The 26,045-nt window shown below is 31.1% G+C and overlaps 1 protein-coding gene across 26 annotated transcripts in view; it reads right to left on the reverse strand.

Annotated features, from left to right (window-relative positions):
• The window catches only part of LOC121119323 (Protein C kinase 53E), a 98,225-nt gene that overhangs the window by 23,951 nt on the left and 48,229 nt on the right, over positions 1-26,045 (reverse strand). For 9 of the 26 annotated variants that reach the window (XM_071889731.1, XM_071889720.1, XM_071889732.1 and 6 more), the window contains 3 exons: positions 6,405-6,519; positions 2,630-2,741; positions 353-638 (listed from right to left, as the gene is read on the reverse strand). In XM_071889731.1, coding sequence (XP_071745832.1) covers positions 353-638; positions 2,630-2,741; positions 6,405-6,519 — 513 coding nt within the window. Of the gene's footprint in view, positions 1-352; positions 639-2,629; positions 2,742-4,949; positions 5,062-6,404; positions 6,520-9,766; positions 10,387-26,045 lie in introns of those variants that run through there. The other 17 variants (XM_071889730.1, XM_071889719.1, XM_040713959.2 and 14 more) reach the window with 8 other exon arrangements.

Raw genomic sequence — 26,045 nt, forward strand, 5'->3', positions numbered from 1 at the left:
ATTTATATATTTAAGCGAAATATCTTTGAGGCAAAAATACTTTAAGGCAAAAGTACTGAGCACCATACATTTCAAATATGATTTACATTTCATGAGAGATCATTCAATCCTAAGAGAAACTGCAATTGAAAGCTCAATAAACCACCCTTTTTAAGGATCCTGCTGAAAGGAAAAATACCTCAAAAAAGTAATGGGGGGGGGGGAAGAAACATACAATTTAGAAAATAAATATTTGATACGAGAAGTAGTGCAGATATAAAAAATGAGAAAGATTATCTTTAGGGAGGAAATGGAAACAATATATATAACAATGTTACATGTACGCATGTCACATATTCATAAAAGAACTCACACTACAAGCGTTTCTTTCCATACAGGATTTAAGTTTGCCTTAATGGTCTTTGTCTTCTTTTTGAGTACCTCTCCATTATCAGGGATGAGCTTGATTTTGACATAGGGATCAGAGTATCCATTCGGATCCATGGGGATTAAGTTACGAGCCTCAACGACTTCAACGACAAGTTTGTTCCCTGAGCAATGTATTTTGAGATTGATACGACCCCTTCTCTCTGTATGATCACATCCACACAAATTAGGAACTGACTCCTTACATTTTTTATGTACATTCATATCACAAGCTAAAGGAAAGTAGGAAAACAAAATCCAAGATTATTAGAGTTAAAAAAAAGGAATGTAAGAGGTTATTAATAGTAGAAGATGATAGCGTGTAGATAGACTATTATTTAAGGTGGGTTCAAACACATTGCCACAACGAACTGTAAACGTTGCGTCTAGGGATATACCAATAACAAAATTTAAGCTGAGGGCGGTTTCAATACCATCTTTATGGGCGATTCTGATTATATATTAAGTATAAATGAATGATATTAACAAATAAAAGAATAATTTACTTTTTTTAATTTTTATCTTTCAACTAATTAGGATTAGAGAAGGAAATACATAAATATATCAATCATGATTGTAATTAGTTGTAATTAATTTTAATGTTGAAATTTAGAAAAGTTTATTCCTCTTTGTGCTCAGGAGTCAATTTTCGATGAAGGTGGCATGAAAAGTATTAACAGGCAATTTCCTAGCACATCATTCTTTTTTGTGAGATATCTGATATAAATCATAATTATCAACTCAAGATCTATTTAATGAAGGGGTGGGGGTTAAAATGAATTTAATTTCAGCACTACTTTTCGGATACTAGTGAATCTTTGAAGCTCTCTAGAACTTTTTCATTTTTTTTATTTCAGGCCAAATAGCCCACCCCTACGCCGAAAATTACTTCTTCACCCATGAATAAAAACAAAATCAACTATTTTTAACGTAATAAGAAGAAACTCGCTAATCTTGTGATCATTAAACCCTTTTTATGCTTAAAGCAATAGTTGCATAACATTCTAAGTTTATAAAGCACCATTTGAAGGTCATGTATAAGGTCAAAGGTAAGAAAAAAGGTCAACTTCTAGTAAATTCTTATTTTAGCGTGTGTACTAGGGTTTCCAATTTTTTGGGTGACCTGTTGATTTGATCTTCTGTTTTATTAAAATGAAAAACTTATATTTGTAAACTTTCGGTCGTCAATGGGCGTTTTTTGACCTCTATAGCCATTCGAAAAATACTTCTTTTTTTTACGACATTCTCTATTTGTAAATGATTCAGAATTTTTCACTTTTAATTTTATGTTGATGAACTTTGGAAGTTAGAATTTTAAAGTTATGTTGTTGAATTTCAAAAGCTTCATTAAAGTTCATTTTCTCAAATGATACATAAGAATATCATCCTTATTGTTCGTTTTGAAGAAAAATAAATTGTAGAACAACGAAATACTTTGGATACTCAAACGATCGCCGGAAATTATTTCTTTTATAGAGTGCTTATAAGATGCTTTTGCATCCGAAAATTTTATTTTCTCATTTAACACTCCCCCTCCCTATTTGAATAATGAATACTTATCTGTACCAATTAAACTGAAATTGAATTTTGAATTGTATCCAACAATTTATTATTTTATATACTAAAACACTCTTCTAAAAATACTAAAGGATATGTTTTTGATCTTTAAGGACATAAAAGAGCTCATGCCCTGTGATAATTGACAGTTGGTTCTTGCCCAACAGATTGGGTAAAGTCAGGTTATGATGCATGGTTTTTAAATCTTGAATTTGCTTCTAAACTTAATCCTAGGTTATTCTATACTATGATCCTCACCTTTTTTTATTGGTTGACCATTGGAAATAATAAAATTTAAAAAATATTTAATTTTTTGCTTAATACTGTATATATATAAGTATACATATACAATTATCGGTCCAATCAGCGGTATTGAGCCGATTTTGATACTTCAAAAAAGGCAGACTCCTGCCGATACTATTCCGATGCATTGGTACACTCCCAATCCCGTCAAATATTATTATCCCTTAACTTATAATATTTGATACGACGTACAAGTTTACAAGACGCTCGTCAATGTGTGAATCTACCTTTACGTAGTAGTAAATAAAAAAAGGAGCCCAACCTCTTCTTTACATTATAATAGTGTGCAAGCATAAAGTATTTGATAGTAAGGAACAAAGTCTATATAAAGAAAAGAGAAGAAAGTTGAGAATTCAATCTTTACCGTCACATTTAAATCCTTGGTTAGTGAGTCCATACAAAATGGAGCCACATTGATCGCAAAAAGTACTGCTGGGCTTAAAAGTATGATTGACCCATGTATGTGGCTTCCGATGCTAAAGGGATGCGGGTGTAAAGAACAAACAAAGAATAAAAAATTATGAAATTAAAAACAGTAACCATGCAAGTTAGGAAGGAGAAAGAGTAACACAGATAATCACACTAGCCGACAAATTTGTTTTGCCCTTGGAATGAGAGGGTCTGCCCCTGAGTGCTTTTACCGGAATAAATATGAAAATAACCTTTATAATCTGATTTTTTTAAAACTTTTGTGGCCTACAAAGTGCTTTTTTTTTAGAACATCCGAGGCCTCCGCAGAATTATATATATTATTTTTTGTGGGAGTGTTTAAGTTTTGGAAAAAAATTTCAAATATTTAATTTGTAAAATATATTTCAAATAATTCCATTTTTGGGGAAAAAATTCAAAAATCTATAGCTATCTTATAAAGTTTAATTTTATTGAAATCAATTTCAAAAATTTATTCTTGATAATAAAAATTTTTGGAAAAAAAAATAAAAATCCACAGCTTTTCACAAAAAAAATTTAAAAATTAATTTTTTTTCTCTGCCGTATAATTTGCTCGAATGACCTTTTTTTAAGGAAAGGAATCTTAAAAAAAAAAAATTGACCCTGTCCATAGAAAAACCAAAAATTTCTTAATTTGGGGTGGAGGGGTAACAGCCATACCATTCTCCCCCTGCAAATACCCCTAACTATATGATTAAGTATTATCTTTTGCCTAGAAGGATACTCGTGTATAACATACATATAAAAGACCAAAGCATCAAATATAATTTGTAGATACATATTTCTAGATACAAAAATCATATTTAATTTTTTTTCCTGTATCCTTTTCTGAATGGAGGAAAATACCTTGTAGGCATTAAAAAATGAAAAAAAAAAAACCTTTCTTTAGAATGTTTCATATTTGACCACAATGATAAAAACATATCTTGTTTTTTAAGTGAAAAGACACATTTTCATTTTTTTTAAAGCACCTTAAAAAAATTATTAAAGAATTATTACTTAAAAAAAGTATTTATTTTTAAACAATATATGACATGTCCCATTCTGTAGGTCTCAAAAACAGTAATTTCGGATTATAAAGTTTTCAGACTTCTTGAGGTAAAAACAATACTCTATGAGCAAAAATTTACTGACTGATGCGATTAATTATAAAGTAAAGTTATTTACACCTGAATGCATAATAAATTCGATATATCAAGTCATTCTTGACGATCCATGGAGTGTAGATTATTGAGTTCAAAAATATACAAGTTAAAAATTATACATGATAGGTATAATCCTCCTTGAAATTAGAAGAGCATCTCCTTCCTGCTTTCAATGAGAATGAAACTCGCTTTCCCAAAGGGTGAGTGCATAAAAAGACATTGGTAATATTAAAAAAGCCAACATGCAATGTTTATTTATTTATATTTTTGAAATAAATATGTCAAAAGGGAGGTTTTATGCATATTTACATATAAAAGAAAGTCATGGGAACACTGGTGTTGAGTCGGTACTTAGTAAGGAACACAGTCCACTCCATTCTAGTCCCATCCAGTCAAATACAGTCCCACTTATCGGTCCTTAAAGAAGGTAAAATCGATCCCTCGTCACGTCATTGAGGGTATTTTTCGGTTTTTTTTTAAATATTCCGTTATATAACAAAATAAATTATATAACTAAGAAATAATATAATGTGTTTGTAATATTTTTTATTATAATCAAGGTTAATAGATATACTTGGTTATGCCATCATGTAGTCGGGCTTGCTAGAATTTTCAATTTGATGTTCCGTATAGACTGCTAGGCAAGCCAGACATATTTTTACGTCATAGAGAATAACAGCGGTACTCTATGAAAGCCAATAGTCAAGGAAGGTGATGTATAGCTACTCTTGGTACAGTTATACATTTTGAGGTCACTATTAAAAAGTGTGGTGGAAGTGAAACATTTGTAGGAAAAGGTTATGGTATTACCTTGTATTTCTATTAACCTTGATTATGATGAAAAAATAATCTTAATAAATATCTTCTAATATCTTTAAAAAAATTCAAAGGACTGACAATTAAGGACCGGTCCCAATGATAAACAGTCCTTTAGATCAATAGAACAGGTCCTACAAAATCGACACAACACTAGGTCCCACACATTAGAGGTTTCTGAAAAGCAACATGCAAAAAACAAAAACAATCACACAAATCATGACACACAAAGACAAAGCAAAAGAAAAAAAAGAAGCTCCACTAAAAATTTACCGTCACATTTGAGGCCTTGATGAATAAGGCCATACAAAAGCGATCCACAATGATCGCAAAATGTAGGACTACTATAGGTGTTGTTTTTGAATTTATGCCGAGTTCGATTATCCTAAATTAATTTGAAATAAACTGTGAATCATCATTTTGTAAAGATACGTAGTAGAATGATGTCAATGAAATATGTATTTATTTATATATATAGATGTTATAAGGGAAACTAAAATGTTAGTTGTAGTTTCTTATTTTTACTAATGAAACAAAAAAAAAAAAAAAAAAAAAAAAAAAAAAGAACTCCTTATCCTTTAAAAAAAATATTACCAAATACCTCTACTCATAATTATAATCGACGCCATCTGTTGAAGTTATAAAGAACTATGATTAGAGATAGGACGGATCACATTATATCATATCTGAGTCGGTTCGGATCATTAGACGTAAATATTCGGGTATCCGAACTTTTTTTATCCAATTCCAAACACAAAATTAGACGGATAATTTTATTAGCATTTTACCTAAAGTTCCTAACTAAATAAAAAAGAATCCATATTAAGGTTATATTTTTACTGCCTACTGATGCCCGAACAATAAATAACGTAATGTTATTACTAATACAAACATAATTGTATGTTATTATCTGAATTATTCTTAATAAAACATGGGGCGCAGTTAGAGTATCTCGCAACCGAACAGAAACAGAAAAAGATTCCAAAATTATTCCATAGTTTTTCAATTTTTCGAGCTATGGAACTATTATTCAATAATACTTTATAATTGTTCACAGTTTAATAAGTAATAATTCGTATCCAAACAATAAATGTTAACAACAATTATTAGAGAATATGAAGAATAAACTTCGACAGCTGACAACTAAATAAAGTGTAATTTTTTATGTTTGTGCACCAGGTAACATCGTCTGAAATAACTACAAGATGAAATTGTTTATGTGGATATAGTTCCAATCATTAATTATGAAAAATAGAGATGCTACTTTTGATATGATAATATTTTTTTAAACAAGAATAAAATATTACGCAATACTCTAAGCTTTTTTAGATCCGAAAAAACCCTCGAATCCTTTTTATGATCCGTAAAACCCGTAGGGATCTCAGATATTTTTGCATAATGCAAGTTCCGTATATATACCGTACCCAGGTACTTCGGATCCGGGTCCAAGATCCGTCCTATCTCTAACTATGATATCTTTAAATAAAATCTTAGGTAAGTATATTTGACTAACAAATCATTCCACATTTCATGCACGTTTTCATTATTATGTAAAGTCATTGAATTATATTTTTACAAGGGAAAAAACAGCAAATTATGTACATATGTATGAATATTATACGCATAATCTGTACTATTTAATTTGCAGCTTCTAAACGAGTCTGTATTCAAATTGCAGTCTCAAAAGTGTATAACTAATGTATAATAAAGAAATATGCTAAAACTTACATCCGAATCTGCGCCATGATCCACACCAGGACAGATGAATGTAACAAATTCATGACATCTCTTGTGTACTACAAAGCTGCATACTTGACATTGATAGCCCTGCTTTCCAAATCCCCTGATAAATATAATAAAAAAATACTTTCATTAGTATATATTATATTAAATATTATATACACAAATATACTTTTATATTACGAAAAAACAACAACATAAAAACAAACATTTCTTTGAACAGCTTATGAAATAAACAATAATTATAAAAAAGTCATAAATGTCAATATGTATGAATGATGCCGTAACTACCAAAAACAACTTTTTTTAAATCTCATAAATACATAAACATTTTTATTTAAAAATGATTTTTTTGAAGTGCAATTTTCTCGCGAACCAGTTATCAGACTAAAAAATAAATAAAACCAGATTTTGAAAACTTGATAGATTTGGATTTATTTTATACAATAAAATCACTTCCAACCTCAATTACATTGTTTTTATAATGCTGAAAGCACGAGTAGGCCTTCACCAGTAGGCCCCTTGGGAAATCCTGGAATTCCTTTTTATCCAATTGATAAGATCTTTTTTGATGTTACAGGAGGTTTGGTAGGTCTGTGGTTCGATTGCACCCGACACACACAAAAAATCCATCATATTCAGATCCCGCGAGTTTGCGAGGCCAAAAATCCGGGGAGATGAAGTCGTCAAATTTGTTTTAGAATCATTTGAGACTTTTGAAGTATTTATGTTGCCTCAAAATTACCTTTAGAGGCCTCAAACTTCCTCCTTGCCTTGCAAACGAACGTTTCACTTAGTTCCAGAGTTCGAGCAATTGTTATGTTAAGGAAGGTTCCATACCTTTTGCAAATATTTGGGACAACGAATTATTCCAGTGATTCCTTTTTCCCCAAATGGTACAGGTTTGAACAATCTATCTAATAATTTTTTAAAAAGCCACCTAAGTGCCTATGTTTGACCCAGAGAGCGCGTTAAGTGGCGGCATAGATAGCTTGACCACCCTGTATATGTTCATAAATGAAGCCTTAACGCGGGAATGATTATCTACCAATATACAACCGTTAAAAAAACTATTTTTATCCTACATAGCTATTGTCAAATTATATTCCGCCACATTCTCTTGTACCAGAAAGCGATGTTGTTAGCTAAGAAGGTCGGAATAAGTTTTTTAGTGTGAGCAGGTGCCCCATCTTTCTGAAGGACGACGTTCCCATCGGGTAAATTTGGTTGGACCCAGGGGATCAGGTTTCCCAAGAAAACCTCGATGTACATAACTGCCGTGAGTATGTAGGCCTCCGAGAACCAGATCATGGGGCACAATCCGCTGGAGGCAATAATATATAGCACCATGGCTGATGCTGGGTGTTTGACGGTGTTTACTGTTCGAAAGTCTGCATTGATTATACCGAAGCTGACATAACGGTGATTACGGCGATTGTTGGAGAGTGATTGTCTTAAGCCTTGAATGTCCCTGCAATGACTTTTATCATTTAGCTTTTTTATACATTTAAATGAGTCAAGAGCCTAAAGTAATGGGGTGAATTAAGCACAACTTTTTCCTAGATTTTATACGATATACCTACTGACCAGGTTTAATAATAAGATTGTATAACAATTTATTAGGATATTTTTAATAACTGATTTGACAATTGCAAAGGCCTATGATCAGTCTTAATTCATTAAAATCGGAATATTTTTCTATAAATGGACTCCACTCCAAAATAACCCAAATGGAAATATATGAAGAAGTATCTACCGGTTAATAGTATGACATAATGCAAGTTTGAGTAAAAAGTGATAAGGTATATTTATGTACATATACAATATGTATATAAATAGTCATACTAATTAATAACCCTTGATAAGAGAGGAGGTCGATAATCAAGGTTTTGTATAATAGCTTCATAGGACTACTATGTTTATGTTAAAAGTATGTTCGTATTCACAAGACTTCCTCAAACAAGCTCCTTAGAGAAAGAGATACTCCCTTATTTGATACTTCATCTTGGTACCTACAAGTAATTTCACTAAAATGAAAAAAATGGATAACCCGCATACCCTTTATCAAAATATGTTAAATAACTTTTCGTGAAAAATGAATTTGTATTAAGTATTGACCAATGACATCGAAAAGAGAGGACAGGAAATACAACGGCTGACAAAATTAAGAAGCAGGGGGGAAAATGTTATTAAAAAGGCAGGCCGAAAACACGTAGCGGTTATTATTTACTTATCTTTATTATGCAAATTTTAAGAGATTAAGAATGATTGTTTTACAATTTTCCTATGATCAATGTTGTGGCACACATTTTGGTGTCCATTGCTAAGAAAAAAAAATTCCTAGTCGCCACCATGAGCACACAGTACGAGAAGAGAATTGGGACTATAGCGCTCCTCCCAGCGGGATTGTCCTAAAAGGCCATCTGGGAGTAGACTGGGGCCTCAAGGAGCACGAGATACAACTTCTGCATGTGGTTGAAGGTCGGGGAGGACCTCAGACACTCTCCAGGAGCAGGAAGGAAACTCTCAGTGTCCGTCAACCGCCTGAAGACGGCCTTCAAGAAAAAGCCGGATTCTTCCAATGCTGACATGTCCAGGAAAAGGAACAAGTCCCCATCAGTGTGATGACCAGGCTCTACAAAAGACAAGAGGAAAGTCTCCGCGGCGCATTGACAGAACAGGAGAGAAAAGTATTTTATGATGAGAATACCTATACTGTTGACCCTGTCTTCAACAGGCAGAATGCTCAAGTTGTGACATTTGAGGATGTAGCAGAGGAGTCCATCATAAACATACTCTTTGGGTTTCAAAAAATAGTTAATTTTCTTATTTCCTAAATAAGTCAAGATCCTCCGATGGACTTCAATACTTTATGTGTTGAAATGGTTAAATAACAACGATTGGTCTGGTATTGTTAAAAATTCGGCATTAGGAAATATGTTTCACATCAAGAAAATATTTTTAAAAAATGCTGGTCCCAAATATCCCGACAAAATTTGAATATCCCTCCCCCCTCTCCTTAGAAAAAGTAAACTGTCCTTCGCCTATTAAAGGACATAGGTACAGTAAAAGAACCGTAGCTCCAGCCTAATGGAGGAAAATTGAGTTGGAATCAGATCAAAGCTGCTAATATTTAGATGAGGATCCGTTGAGAACAAACTTTCACATAGAACACGGAAGATAAATTTAAGGATCCGTTACATTACTAGTATCTACTATAAAGATGAGTAACTGAGTCAACAACAATCACCAACATTCGACTATATATTATGAGTAAGTGTATTATGATATGGAAAAACATTTCTTCATTTTCTTGAATTGTTAAAAAAAAAAAAATTAAAAAAACTCACCATATAAAGTCCTTACAATGTCCACAAAACACGGGCTGCTTAAAGAATCTTTGAATAAAGGCATGGCCGTGAATCTTTTTAATACTTTTTCTCTTAAAGGCTCCTGCCCTTTGAACAAAAATGTTTCGTATGGAGGAAGAGGAGGTCGTGGAGGATGAGTACTCATCCATGATTGATGATTCGAGAAAGTCGTTCACGAAATGTTATTTACTTAGATGTCAAGGAATAAAGAAGACAGTTGTGTCAGAGACACACACAACTGATGGACGTCTAAACCCTGGAATGAATTTTTCAAAGAGCAGGCCTATGTAAACTCTTCACTACATACATATTACATATATAAGTATTTCGTACTATGAATTACAATATTTTATTTGTACATAGACACACAACTTCAAAACGCTTTTTCCTATTCGTAGCAATTAACGCTAAGGCTAATACGAAAGGGAAAAAGAATAGTACATACAACAGGGCACAGAGAGGAGAGACGACTCTTCTCTTCTCCTCCCGGTTTCTCGCATTTACCTCATAGTGCTAGTTGTCATCAACACAGAGCAAAACTCTACGTATGCATAACTCTAATATAAACGTTGTCCAAACTTGGAGAGCTCAAAAATAACAGACTGCTTATTATGAACAAAACAACAGATTCACCTTCACTCTTCTTCCTGAGTCGTACATACAGGGTGGAAAAGCATTCTATGCCGCCACTTTAAGGTGCTATCTTGAGCAAGCGTGGATACTTAAGCATACTTCTTCTTTTCTTTTTGTTAGATAGCTATTCCTAATCTGAACCAGTTGGAAAATATTGTATCAATTGACGAATTCGTTGCCCTAAATATTGCGAAAAGGGACGGAACCCCTTCTTGGAATCCGGCCCTGGAGCAACAACATATCAATTACTCGAACTCTGGGATTCAGTGAGACATTCGTTCGCAAGGTTAACAGGGAATTTGAGTCCTTTAGAGGGCCAACAACCCACATTATGGTATTTGGGGAGGTTAGCTTCGAAATCTACGTTATGTTTCCTCATATGTTCCCTCAATAACTCAGAGTCAACACTGACCACTCCCTGGACATGCTAGATACCAAGGTGAATCTATGGATGAATATGGTTGCCAACCAGGGCCTTACATGTTGTAGCAGGACTCGGCTGCCTGCCACAACTCGATAAAAAAGTCTCAAATGGTTCAAGACAATTTTGATAACTTGATCTCGCCGGACTTATGGCCTCTAAACTTGCCGGATCTGAATCAATTTTTTGTGTGGGGAGGGGCGCGATCGAACGAAAAACCAACCAAACTCCATCAACACCAAGACAAACTTATCAATCGGATCAACAACGAATTCCAGGATTTGCCAAAGGCCTACTTGCGCTTACAGCCTCGTATAGATACTTTCATCGAGGTTGGATGTGATTTCATTTAATGAAATAAATTAAAATCTATAAAGCTTTGAGAATCTGATTTTATTTTTTTAATTTGATAACTGGTTCGAGAGAAATTCGCCTTTGAATAAAAAAAATCCTTTTCGTGGCACATATAGCTTACGCACCTTGTGATCAAACGTTCCCTTTTCTCCAGACATTTCTACATTTTACGTCCAATCTGGGCCCACACAATGAATTTTATATAATTAAATCAATTCTGGTTTTTAATTGAATATCGAATTATTATACTACTTTAAATAAATAATTAAGTATTATAGGTTGTATTTTACTAACAACTAGAAGTATTAAAAGTTCCTAAATACAATAATTTTAAAGCATTTATTTCCTTCAGTCCAAAATATTATGTAAATACAACCCTAGTATAATAACATTTGAACTTACAAATTAATAGTAAATTAATCCCAGCTGATATGTTATAGAATATTTCAGCTATTTGAACATATTGCTACAAGAACAAAATAAAAAGTAATTCCCCAAGTAAAATTTGTATTAAGTGTCTTTTTTTACAATCACAGAATATGATTAATACATTATTTTACCTCATTTGTAATGATACAACATATATATTTAATAGATGTGTCCTCTAGGAGAATTAAGAAAGAATGATGACCGCTTTCAAAACAAAACAAATACGGAATATCCTATTGAACACTTTGAATTTAAACTTCAATAAGATATAATTGAATAATTATCGATGAAATATCAATGAAATTAATACTATAAATATACGTGTGTATGATCTCTCTTAATAATAGCCACCCTTAGCGACAATGATGGCTTCCCGCCGGTGGCGGAAGGCCTGACAGCCCACTGCGGAAGTAGTCATCTGGCATGGCGTGCCGGTGATGGCTGAGAGTGACTTTAAGGGATTTTATGATTTGATGAAGGACACTACAGGCTTTCCCCTCTAGATCCACGAAAAAAAGTAGTCAAAGGATTGGCATCATGGCTGTATGAGGCCAAAAGTGTCAAAAAAGAGTTCAAAAGACTCATTCAAATGTTTATTTCAATGTTGGTGTCAAAAGTGGTCTCTCTGCCCTTGTAAGGCTCTTTCCACCCCCTTTTTTGATAGCTCTGTGGACACTCAGATGTGTCACACCGATATCTCTTCCATGGACCCTCGTGGACTTCAGGGAATTGAACTATGCTGTTTTCCTTAACTCACCCGTGTCCAGTTTGGCCTTTTTAACAGACCCCTTCTTCCTCTCCAACGTTTCGGACTTCCTGACGGCGTAGACGGTGCTCCTGGAGACGCCCAACTGCTTGGAGTGCGTGCATGGAAATGAGTAAATCACGTTCAAGTGTCCTTTCTCGACTTGCACGGAAGCTAAAGAGCTCAGGTATGTTCTATTTTGTAAGTAATTATTAATGCTTTAATATAAAGAAATGTGCATTAATTTCAATTAATAACCTTCATTCATTATGGAATTTGTGAGTTTTCAGGATTTCAATGTACTAGTATATAATAGAACTTGCCAACTAACATGATTCTGGTGCAATCAACGCACATTGGTCTCTTTTACAAATTATACTATTCTAATATTTATTTATTACCAGAAAATATATATTAATTATAATTGATTGTATTTTAGAACGACTCTTCGGAAATTTTAAGAGGAATACAAAAAAAGCTAATGCCATTGAATCTACTATTCATCTATGTCAAATCAAGGAATTATGAGTCTTGTTATTCCGTTTTTCACGTATGAACGTCATAAAAATAGAATTAATCTTTGCACACCATAAGTTAATTACAATTATAATATAAGTAATTAATCATAATTTTTCCTATGCAAATACACCCCAGAGACCCTTTTTTGAAAGAACATATACATCAAAAGATTATTGATCTGATGCAACAAACCATAGCAACCATCTTTGGTTAAAAATATTAATAGCATTTATTGAACCTTTATCTTGTTTTGCTAGCTAATGCTTTCCAAGCTATTTAATATACTTATTACAAGTATGGATGATACTTTAGTACAGAACAAAGATTTGGAAAAAAGTTTCAAAATGTACAGCTATTCAAAAAAAAAAAAAAATTTGAAAAAAATTTTCACAAATTAAATTTGAAACATTATTTTTTTAGAAAAAAAAAATATCTAACTATACACAGAAAAATAAATTTTTTGGTAAACAAATTCAAGTTACATTTTCAGGAAAAAATTTCAAAAATCCATAGCTATACAAAATATAAAAAATATTTGCAAAAATTTTTTTAGAAAAAAAATTCAGATATTAAATTTTTTTAGAAAAACTTTACTTTTCTGTGTATAGCTAGGGATTTCTTTTTTCTAAAAATGTAATGTTTCAAATTTAATTTGTGAAAATTTCTTCCAATTTTTTTTTTTAATAGCTGTAGATTTTGAAACTTTTTCCCAAATTGTATTTATAAATTTTTTTTCCCAAAAAATTTACTTTTCTGTAAAAAGATATGGATTTTTGACATTTTTTCCAATAAATTTAATATTTGAAAATTTTTAATCATTTTAATTAATTCCAAAATTTAAGCACCCCAACCCAAAAATATATATATAATCCTGTGGATGCCCCGGATTTGGGATATATTAGGTACTATATATTATATATATATTAGTGACATGTCTTTACTCCACTTTTTATTTACATATTCGTACATGATGTTGTATAAGTCCTTGAATGAAAACTCCACAATTAAAGAAGATGCATTAATACTCTTACAATGCCTTTTGCTTAAGAGGGTAATAAAATGCATTATAATTAACTTTTTATCGTGCATAATGTTTATTTGGAATAAAAGAACGAAATAAATAAGGAATCAAGTAGTTGCTTGATTAGTGCATGAAGGAAATACACAATATATACAGATGTATTTTCAAATAATACTACCTCAAGAAGTGTTTTTTTATTTATTTTAAGATTTATAATCACTTAAAGGGGGAGTGCACAAAAAGGTATTGCAATTCTATGTATGTAGTAATGTCCAGTAATTTGGCTGCAAACATTTTTGAGGATACTTTATAGTATCTTAGCTATACAAAGACAACTTTGACCTCAGGACATCACTGAAAAATTCGAGTACATGTATTTATTAAGGCAACAGCACGTAGTTTTATTAAATACTACTACGTGCCGATAATAAATAAATACAGAAATACATATGTTTCCATATGCTGGGGTAAAATATGTCTTTGTCAGCTGTAGACCAGAAAAAAAGAAAATAGTGAGGAAATAAGGCGTCAGCAGATTATTGGCCGAAAATATTTTTGCCAAATAACATTTTGCCAAAGTAAAATTTGTCGAATGGACATATGGGAAATAGCCGAAAAATGATATTTCATATAATGATGTATGTGAATGTATATTTTAATTTAATTCAAAACGATAGTATGGTATATAGTAATTGTTTAATATTCATATGTTATATATCATATTATCATTCGACATGATGGATTATTAAAATTGGAAAATACTCATGGATTGACGAACAAGTATAATATGAGGCAAGAGCTGTAACAATCGCGGCTATAGGTACTTTCTCCTTAAACTATTTGGCCTCAAAACATTTAGCAATGTGGGATCTTCTTTTTAATAAATCTACTCGTCTTTTAATAAGAAATGAGGGTCTGCTGTTGTTCTTACTGTCCATTTCAGTTATATGATAAATTTGACTAATCATTACTTGAATGTTTCGAGTTTGGCTAAATTCGAGAAGTTACATTGTCTAAGTTTGCCAGCACAGCGTACTTTCTCTTTCTATCTCGAAATTGGAGACAGCAACAGGGGATTGTTGAAACTCAATTATTGCAACCTTTTAATAATAAGGAGATAACTTCCCAAAGCCATGAATATATTATTGAAATAGGAGGAGAGAGATCTGAACTTTTTCAAGACGATTAACACTTTGGACGATCATGAAAGTAAAAGCGATCCGTGGGCTAAAGAATGAGGCCAAAGTATATGACATCTAATTAAGTAAACCACTACAACTTTTTCATGCATTTAGCACGAAACATTACATTATAATTACAGAATGAACGCAATAGGTATTTATCATGGAGTGAACTTCTACGTCATAAAATCCATTCACTATAAACTATAAAATAATTTTCAATCAAACAAAAATTCAAAATCCATAGCTATTAAAAATATTCTCAAAATTTTTTTGGGAAAAAAGCTCAAATATTCAATGTTTAGAAAAAAAAAAGATTCCAAAATCATCCATAGCTATTTACAGAAAGTTAAAGCCTTTCTAGCCCACCTCCTGTGGACACCCCTGCAAATTAATATTATCTACACCGGGTGCAGCAATTTTATTTATTTATTAAGTAATGCATTACTTAGGTACAAGATTAATTAAAACACATAATTATTTCTTTTAGAAAAACTATTTAATTGGCCCAACAACACAGAAGGGAGGGGGGGGCTAAAATGATTTTTCTTCAAATTAAGAATGGATTACATTACTATTCTTCAATGAATTATAGTCAATTTCTAGATATTCGGATTCATTTCTTGGAAGCCCCGCATATTTAATGTAAAATTAAGCTTCGTAATTAAAGAATGAAAAGTTAAGAGATTTTATTTGAAATCTCATAATATTGGAGACAAATTAACCTTCTCATAAATCAAAGGAAGGGTTTTAAATATAGTTAAATGTCCAAAAAAAATCCAAAAACCAAGACTCTGAGCCTGAAATAATTGGTGGGGAGCGGGGTCCCTTCGTTCCCTTCAAAGAGCCCTTACGTTTGCGAACGACACATCACTAATGGACAGTACAAAAGAGATAATTTATAACATAAATATACTCTAATTTTGATTACATATTATTTCACTTGATATGTTTCTATTTATACTTGGTATGTATTATAGAACTAGGTTTTATCTCCCAGGAAAGTAAACCTACGAAAAATCCCCTAGAAATCTCGTATTTAATTATTTGATAATATAAGCCTTCTATATGTTATTTAATACATGAATCGTTGAATAAATATGTAAGATTCCCTTGAGATAAAGTCTATAACATTTAATCCTACAAAGCAAATGATCCATTTACAAAAAAAAAAAAATGTTGCCCAAGGAAACACCCACCAAAAATAAATAAAGAAAATAGTAACCATTTGATCATAACTTTACCTAAAAAGGGTAGAAATATGAATGGGCTATTTCACAAATAGCTTGACTTTATTTTTTTCGTCTTATAATATTAAATAAATTTCACAATATTTTCTGTAATCGGGAAATAAGTCGTTTATCCATAAGATTATCTTTTTTTCTCCGAATTTTGTTCTTATTTAAATTTTTTGAATGAAGGAATTAGTCAATAGTTCCTAGTTGCAATTACTCTTATCATTATCAATGCATATAAGTAAACATAATGCATTTTTTATGCACACACTTAATCATCAAATAGAAAGATAAACGATGAGACTACGTATTTAATTAGTCTAAGTAATTAGGTACTTAATTTGACACAAGTAAGTACCTACAAATGAAGATAAGTAGGCTCCATGACATAGAGAGGAGGTAAAATACCAAATAGAGAGAGAAAGAGTCATTAAGTACAACTTAATACTCAACATTTGATATCGTAGACTTAGTGTAGTGTAGGTCATTATCAAAGAACACTATCTATTTCCTATTTGTTTGTGCCAGATTGTGTTATCCTTGCCGACATAAGTGGGATAGCTGATGTTTAATCCATTTTTTACGAACACTATAAGTAGCGTTACTTTAAGCACAGTAACTTGTAAGCAAATAGTCCGATTGAAAAAAAAATTGGATATGTTTCGTTTGAAGGCTGGCACTACGTAAAAATATATAGATTTGACAATAGTGATGCCATCTGCGAGAAAGCCTGAGGACTTATTGAACAATGTAATACATTACAAAAAGAGAGAAATAATGCGTGCTAAATGAGTGCGTAAGCACTTCAGCGAACCTGCCTTTAGTTCGATCCAACAAAAATTATAAGAGTCCCAGAATTGGCTCTAGTATTTCTAAAGCAAACTCTACATTAGTATGGGCATACTTATCAAATGGAACTAGATTATTAGATATTTACAAATAATGAACATTTAAATATATTGAATATTAGATAAACTATTTACATGTTGAGCTAATAGAACAAAAAATATTAACATTTGTGGGTAAAATTAATCGGGGTTTATGAAAATTGAAATATTTTGGTGCTTTATATATGAGATTATCTAAATACACATTTTTTCTGATACCTCTTGTTTGCCTTAATAATATTGTTATCTATTGAATTCAAGGTTCAACCGGTCCAAAGAATTTTGGGACTCCCACAACAACAATACAAATGTATTCATAATACATATACAGAAGCCCCCCTCCGCATAACACGTTTCAAACACCGTAGATTTCGAATTTAACTGTCAGCAGGGGCTTGTGGATTTTTTTTTTAAATCCAAAAATTAAATTTCAAATATTAAATTTTTTCCCAAAAAAAAAATCAAAAATCCCCAACTATTCACAAAAAAATATACTTCAAATTTTTTTTCCCCCCAGAAATCCACATTTGTTCACAAAAAATGATTTATTTTTTTTAAAAGTTCAAAAATCCCGAGCTGTTCTCAAAAAATTTCAAAAATTAAATATCAAACATTAAATGTTTTGGATAGAAATTTCAAAATTTCATAACTATTCAGAGAAACATTTTTTTCTTCTTGTGATAACTTCTGTCACACGGAGTCCGAAGATTTGGAAGGCCCAGGTTACTTCGTGTGGATCAACCTTCGCCATTGAACGGATAATGCACTTATTCAGGGCCTCCACAGACGAATCATACTTGGTACAGTCCTCATGCTCTTGTTGTGAGATATATTTTCTTTCTGAGGCTACTATACCCACTTAGGGAATGTAAATAAACTGTGCAAAACCTTAACCAGTACAATGGTAATGCTAGATCCGCACGAGATGGCCCAGGCCTGCAAAAGCTTCTGGTACCGTCTTTATAAATATTACAATGTCATTAAATGAAGCTTTCAAAAAATTAAAAAATAACGTTTTACCACATTGAGTTCGTTCGTTATAAGCATAAAAATATTTTCCCAATGTATCTGGACTACCCTGTACATACATAGTGCCGTGGTTGCTCTACACTTGTTGAAATATCAATAAAGTAGATTGGTGCATATGTTTGTGTATATTGTACCATGGAGACCACATGGCAATGAAATGAAACGATGAAAGAAGAAATGAGACTCTTTTTTAATGGGAAAGAACTTATTTAGACAAGCAAATGGGTTATGAAAAGATAAAATATTATATTTTTTCTATTATTACATATGTATATTGTATACATTATAAATAAAGAGGCTTAAAAGTAAAAAATATGTAATGTATGTGTAAATAACACCATACAAGAGCATTTTAGTATAATTATAATAAACGATATGCCCCCCCGGCATATTATTTTAATCTATATTCACGAAACCTGATCACCTCATTATATTTAAATTTCTAAATAAATATTAAAAACTAAATTGACCAAAAATCAATCAAAATCGACCTTTTTTGTAAAGACAAATATGTTCTGGGGATTGAATAGTTTATACTAAAATTATAATTATTAATTTTATATTAATTATAGATGCTTCATATTCAGAATAAAAATTGAACTCATAAGTGATTCATTTTTTTTACGGATAAATTGAACTATTTATTTGATTATGAAAAAAAAGAAGAAGGAAACACCCATCAACCGTTTTTCCTTTTCTAATCCTTAAATACTTAGTTTTTTCTTTACACATATCCCATCTTTAATTATTACTCAACAACACATCATCAGTATTACTCTCTGTCATTCATGTGCACACGTCGTTACTTTATATTTAAATGTTCCCTCCTTGAGAAAAAAGATAACAGCTTTAAAAAATATAACACATACCAAAAATATAGCACGCGTAAAAGTCCTTTTTTTTACATCTACGAAAAAATATATTTATACATATGGAATGGAAGTTTTGTTGTTATGAATGACATATTTGTTATATGGATTGCGGTAAAGCTCAAGCGTGGAAACTTCATTGCGAAGATGACTAATATTTGGATTTTTTTTTTTTTGAAACAAGTATTTCCACAAGCAAGTCCCCAATGAAATAGAGCTGCTCAGACGTTATTTTAATATGTGGAAATACTTATGTCATATAATTATTTTACAAAATACCAATTATTATCTAGCTTGAATATTAGTTTTAACTCGTTGTTGAACTTATGTAATGTTTTCCATAATATTTAATTTTTTGTGAACAATCCTATATTTTTCAAAAAAAAAAAAATTCACAAAATGTCGTTTTTTGTGAATAGCTGTAGATTTTTGAATTTTTTTTCCAAAAAATGTAATGTTTAAAAATATTTTTCCTACAAATTTTTATATGAAATTATTTCCCAAAACTTTAATTTTGGAAAAAAACAATTGGCAAAAAATTTAACTTATAATATTTTTTTCAAAAAAATTTATGTTTTATAAATAGTTGTAAATTTTTGAATTTTTTTTTGAAAAAATTGATTCATTTGTAAAAATTTTTGATTTTTTTTAAATTCAATTCTCATGATTTTGACGCAACACGCAACTAATCATTTACTATAACGTCAATATTAAAAGCGTGGTGGAAGTCAAACATCAGTTGTATACGCGTTAAGGTATAACTTTGTATTCCTATTGCCACACCCTGTGTTTGTATATTACACAGAACAGTTGTAAAAGAAAAAATGCACATTTTAGGTAGTTATCAATACTATAAACCATTATTAAGATGTAGTCTCTTTCTTCCGCTTTCCATCAAACAATAATGTACATAACATAAAAAAATATTATTTTATCTTATCTTCACCACAACATAAAATGTATAAAGTATATCAAGGGGGGGGGCGGGGGGATATTGTTGTCAATTTGTATGTTTGTATTGTTATTACAGAAAAGGGAAATGAATTTAACACTTTAGTAAAGAAGTTATGACGCGAACTAATACGTCAATAAACAGTGGCGCCCACACAGGGGAGGGGGGATCTATCTACTCCAAGGAATTTTTCCTTTTTACTATAAAATCTAATTTGAGGGGGGGATCTATCTACTCTAATTTTATGTGAAAAGCTATGGACTTTTGAAAGGAATTTTTTTCCAAAAATTTATATATTTTTTTTTACTATAAAATCTAATTTGATTTGACCCTGTTGGTAAGCATGAGTGGTTTATACATTGTTTGCTGTTAAATTAGTAACCTCAATCATTAAATAATTAGTATTTTCGATAACACGAATAAGGGAGTGTGTAGGAGTTGCCTGTTTCAAAAGCCTAAACTTGTATAGGGACTTTACTAGGAGTGGATTAGGTCTAGGGCCGAGTCCGAAAGCCTGCCTTCCAAACCTCATTTCGTTAATCCTGAAAACCCATGCCCGAACCTTCCAGCCAACATTTATTTCTAATGTAAATTCCTTTACATCTCATCGATGACGTCCTCCTCGATTTAACACCGTATGAAAAAGAAGCTGGCAAAGACGTTATTAACTATTTATAAGTCTTATACTAATGAAAAATATGAACGATAACTTACATTTATCTTCTCCAGAAATGATGAAAAATTATGAAGACATAAAACGATAAAGGGCTACTTTCATTTTTAAATTACAATTGATCACGATGACTCTGATTCTCACTTAGACAACACAAACTATCAAGAAGTTTAATATAATTTGTCAACACTCGGAGAATTCAATGGAAAAATCAGAATATGAGCGAACCGTCGTCATAAACAAAACGTTTCTATTCATCTGTATATAATGTTTTTTGTAAAAGTTGGAACTGCTGGGATAAATGAAACAGTGCAATGTAAAATATGTTGCTATGAATATCCCATCACAAATGGAAAAATCCAAAGTATGGAGGGATCCCAAGAAAAAACTGGAGAGATATAAGGAAAAATAAAGTCAACACACACTGAAAGATATTGTTAACAGTAACAACAATATTGAGTATATATTGAGTAGTTATCATATTTTGGGCGAAAGCAGACGGTCTGGCCAGAAACCCGACTTACCTCGAAGCCCGATATTTTCTAGCCCAATCTACTCCTAGACTGTACTACATATATGCAGATGTACGGCACTAGTATAACGGCAAAACGCCATGGGATTTAATATCCTAAAAACAAAAAATTATCCTAAGTATTTTGTTGTCAGCGTCTCTCTTGATACTTTATAGCAATTTCATATTAAAATATTAATTATCAAAATATCGAATAAAATACTATGTAGGATTTTAATATTATGAATATATATAACTCATAATATCAAAATGGTGGAGATGTATATGATAAAGATAGTCTAGTAGTACTTAAGATATAAATAGCAGTTGGTATTTTAATAATAATTATCATGTGATTTCAGGTCGTTTTTTGTCTCTTTTTGGAAGAAAGAATGAATCATTCAATAAAGGTAACAGCGTGGTTTATGTATTAAAATTTGAGATCCTTTGTAGTTTTGACTTGATAGAGGGCGCTCTAGTGACACTTCTTGTACATCAAACAGTCCTTATACAGGGGAGGACAACAGGGGGTGGGCTGGAGGGGATGTAGCCCCCACCCCCCAAAAAATAAGGAATTCTTGCTTTTGACAAATTTTTTTTCTATAAATTAAATATTTGAAATTTAATTTTTGAATTTTTTGTGATCAGCTGTAAATAGCTAGGGATTTTTAAAAAAATATCCTAAAAAATTAATATTTGATTTTTTTTTCTATAAAATATCATATTCAGAAATTATTTAATGAATTTCTAGTTAATTATAATAAAAATGAAGTGTTTTGTTTTATTTGTAAAATTTTATAGCTTTTCTTTTTAATGTTACAAATAAAAAAAAGTCATTAAAAGATATTATTTTTATAAGTCATCAAAATGAAGTTTTTCAAATTTCAAAAAATCCTAGTACCTAACTTATATTCAATTTGTAATTAATATTGGGGTAAAACTGATGGTGTCTCCCTTAAAAGTTATAATCTCATAAAGCTCTTTTAATAATGACAGCATACCCTCTAATTATATTTGAAAATGGTCGAAATTTGATGATTTATCGTACTAATAAGAAGTATTTTTTTTTTTTATGGAAATTTTGCCTTAGAACATATTACCTCAAGGATATTTCGCTTAATATATAAATAAATGAAGTTTATTTTTTTACTTTTGGTTGAGATTAATGTTCCCTTTGAATGTTTTAAATTAAAATAAACAATATTAATCACTACAAAATGCATTAAATATTTGTTTTATATTAGAATAATGATATATTTATCATATTGTCTCATATTATGTGTTACCCTCAATCCCTGAGTATTTCTAGTATGAATAATCAATCATGTCTAATGACAACTACTAACAGAGAAGTGACTAGCATTTCTTCTATTCAAATTGTTGCCGTATTTATTAATTTTTGTTCTTCTTATTATACTAATGTTATTACCTATTTTGTTTCTAGTTATAGTTTATTGGATAGTGAGTTTTTGTTGGTGTATGCATTGAAATTTTGGGCATGATTCTATCATTTTTACAACAAAAAACAACCATTTAATGCGTTTTATAGTAATACACATTAAAATTGATGTCTCCTTGGACTTTTTTTTATAAAAAATATGTAATCAAAAATAACGAAAACGACGTATCAAACTCATTTATTTATAAGTGAAAGGTACAATCTTCAGAAGGCAAAATTACTTTAAGGGAAAATTAACTAGCCCCATCAATAATAACTTGTGACGAATTAAAATTTATATAAGCTAAGGAATAGAAAGATTAAATCTGCAGCTCTTTATGCTGAACAAAATTATGTAATCCAGTGAATACAGATACCTATAAAACATTTCCTATTATGTACCACCTGAGACCTTTAAGTACCACAATTGTTGAAAACTTTTTAAATTGTTAGGACAACTTTTTTGAATAAAGACGTTGCGCATTTTTTAATTATAACCGCCACATTTATTTGGATGATTTTTGTTTATTATAAGAAATCCCTCTCACATACTAAATTGAGACCCACTTATCTAATCAATTTTCAAAACCGTTCCTATTCCATATGTATATAATCGTTGTATGCTTTTATTGACTTAGTAATCCAATTCTACCATATTTATATGATTAACAAAATTAAATATCTCTTAAATATTTGCCTCAAATATTGAAAAAACATTTGTAGTTCTATGGATTAAATTATACGAAGTTTTTCGATGTGTTTGTGAGAAGTTTAATAAACAAGTATTTAATCTTTTCAAGTGAACTACAACACTTGAATTATTAATTATTTAACAGTGGAAATTTTTGTATTAGTGAAGAAATGCCTCTCATAAAATACTATAAATAAAATTGATTATGAATTGATGACCCGATAAAAAATATGCATAGAATTGATTAATGAGACATTTTATATATTTCAAATATAATTTGAAAGAAAGATATTTAGATTGAAATTGATCGACAAATCACTCAACAGATTACATATAGTTTAAAAAAATAGAACAATGAGAGATAAGAATGAAAACACAAAATATATCTATTTAAAAATAGACAAATCAAGCTCCATGAAGACCAATTTATACGTGTTGTGTTCAAGCTGAAAATATTTCAGAGACTATTTCATAGTTCCTTTATAATGTGAAGAGATCTTTAAAATGATTTTTACTCATTCTTGCTCTTTTAGATGAATTAACAACCCTCCATCAACCTTCCTGACATCACAATCGATAATGGGAGCATATATGTACATACAAAAATTCCTAACTCACACTCAGCATCAGTGTTCCATAGTGGAATGTATCCAGAATGATTCTACAGCATCTACTTTTGAATGAATAAAGTCTTTTCTGAAACTTTCGACAATTGCTACACTTGTAAGTAGAGTCATTCTTAGAGGAATCCTATTGAATTTGATAGATCGGCAATAATTCAGCGCATATGGTCTTACTTTTAAAATTGTCCATCACATATTTAAATGTAGACCATTGAGACCGTTAATGGGCTAATTAGTGGTTTGAAATTTTCATCATAATATTCCACAGTTTTAAACCAAGTTCCATTACGCTTGAACATTGACGCTGTAGATGAGATTTTGCTAATAAACAGTATGTAAAACCTTATTCCCTAGCTCCGTCATTCAACTTCTGAGAAGGATATTAGTATCAGAAAATTGAATATTACTAAATTTTGCTTATATGGTAATCGCATGTTCAAAGCAAGTTACGTAGATCCTTTTATTAGTTGGAAACGGATATCTTTAGTTTTCTGCTACTTTAATACAATAAATTGCCCCATAAGTGATGACCCTGTAGAGTCAGTAAGAGTCAAAACGTCCAAGTAGTTACTAAACTTCCAGAATAACAGTGTTGGAGCCGAATTATAGACATCAGAAAGACATTCGAACTTATCACGTATCAGTCAATAGACACACTACCCAAGGTTAATAGAAATACAAGGTTACACCACTGCTGGGCAAGACAGGCAGATTTTGACAAAACACACTACCACTCATGCAGTATGACGTAATATTAAAAGCGTGGTGGAAGTCAAACATCAATTGTACACGCAGGTGTTATAACTAAGTAACCTAATGTTTCTATTAACCTTGACACTACCTTGGGTAATTATAAATAAGGATGTTTATACAAGGTATCATACAAAGTACTCAACAAATCAACATACTACATACACAGGGTGGTTCAGAATTATTTAAAAAATCACTCACAGACTATGTTTTGTATTTGAATATACTGTATAAATATTTAATTCTTATAAATTTAATATAATTGTTCTACAATTTACCAATATATATCTTGTTCTGAACAAACTTGGTGGATATGTCTCGTCACTGAGTTGCAGCTTGTTCTCACAACGTCTTCCGAAATAGTTTGCCAACAGAGCCAGGGAAAGCCTGGAAACAGTATTGACCTCTCCTGACCATATCCTACACTTCAATGTCAAGGGGATTAAGATCAGGTGGAGACTAGGAAAGCTAAAAACAACTGTCTTTGACTCATTTTAATACTTCCTGTTAAGTATTTACTCGTGATCCCCTATCTCCTTTTACCTGTTGTCATCATTTTACAGGTGCGTCTGCAGGATTATTTTTAGAAGGGGAGGGCTTAGTTATAGAAATTTATTTGGAAAAAAATTCCTAAAATTTAATTTTTTGGAAAAAAATTTCCTATACCCCAAGTTGCTCACATAAATTTATTTTTTATTTTTAAAATAACAATTCAAATATTACATTTTTTAGAAAAAAATTTTAAAAATTTAATGTTCCTTTATTTAAGAGGGAGAGGCAACAGCTAATATGTGTGTTATATGTATGTGTGATAAAGTAATTACTAAGTATTTCTTACTCTAAATACCTTGACAAGATTGTAAAAGCTAGAGTATTGTAATATTTGTTTGTATAGAGTAGATTATCTTAATATCTTATTCTTCCACGATCTCTCTCTTTAATTCTCTCGGCCATTCTGGATGCTCTTTAGAGAGTTTGTGTAAAGTAATTATGTCAGACACAAAACTTCCTTTATATTGTGAGCTAGGCCCACACTTTACTCTCCATATATTTTGACTTGGACAACGAAGGCAGAACAAACAATAATCATAATTTAATGACGTTCAAGTTAATGAGACTCTAATTCTGGAACACCCTGTATATCAGAATGAAGATAAGGAAACTAGGAGGGAGAGGAGATCAACTACATCAATGTACAGTACTATAACAAAAACCTATTATACTCTTTTCTCCAATTTTTTTTATCTCTCACAACTAGAGTTGATCAGGACAGTGGTTCCCAAACCTTTTAGTTTGA

Source organism: Lepeophtheirus salmonis, chromosome 6 (assembly GCF_016086655.4).
Source record: "Lepeophtheirus salmonis chromosome 6, UVic_Lsal_1.4, whole genome shotgun sequence".
NCBI classification, from domain to species: domain Eukaryota; kingdom Metazoa; phylum Arthropoda; class Copepoda; order Siphonostomatoida; family Caligidae; genus Lepeophtheirus; species Lepeophtheirus salmonis.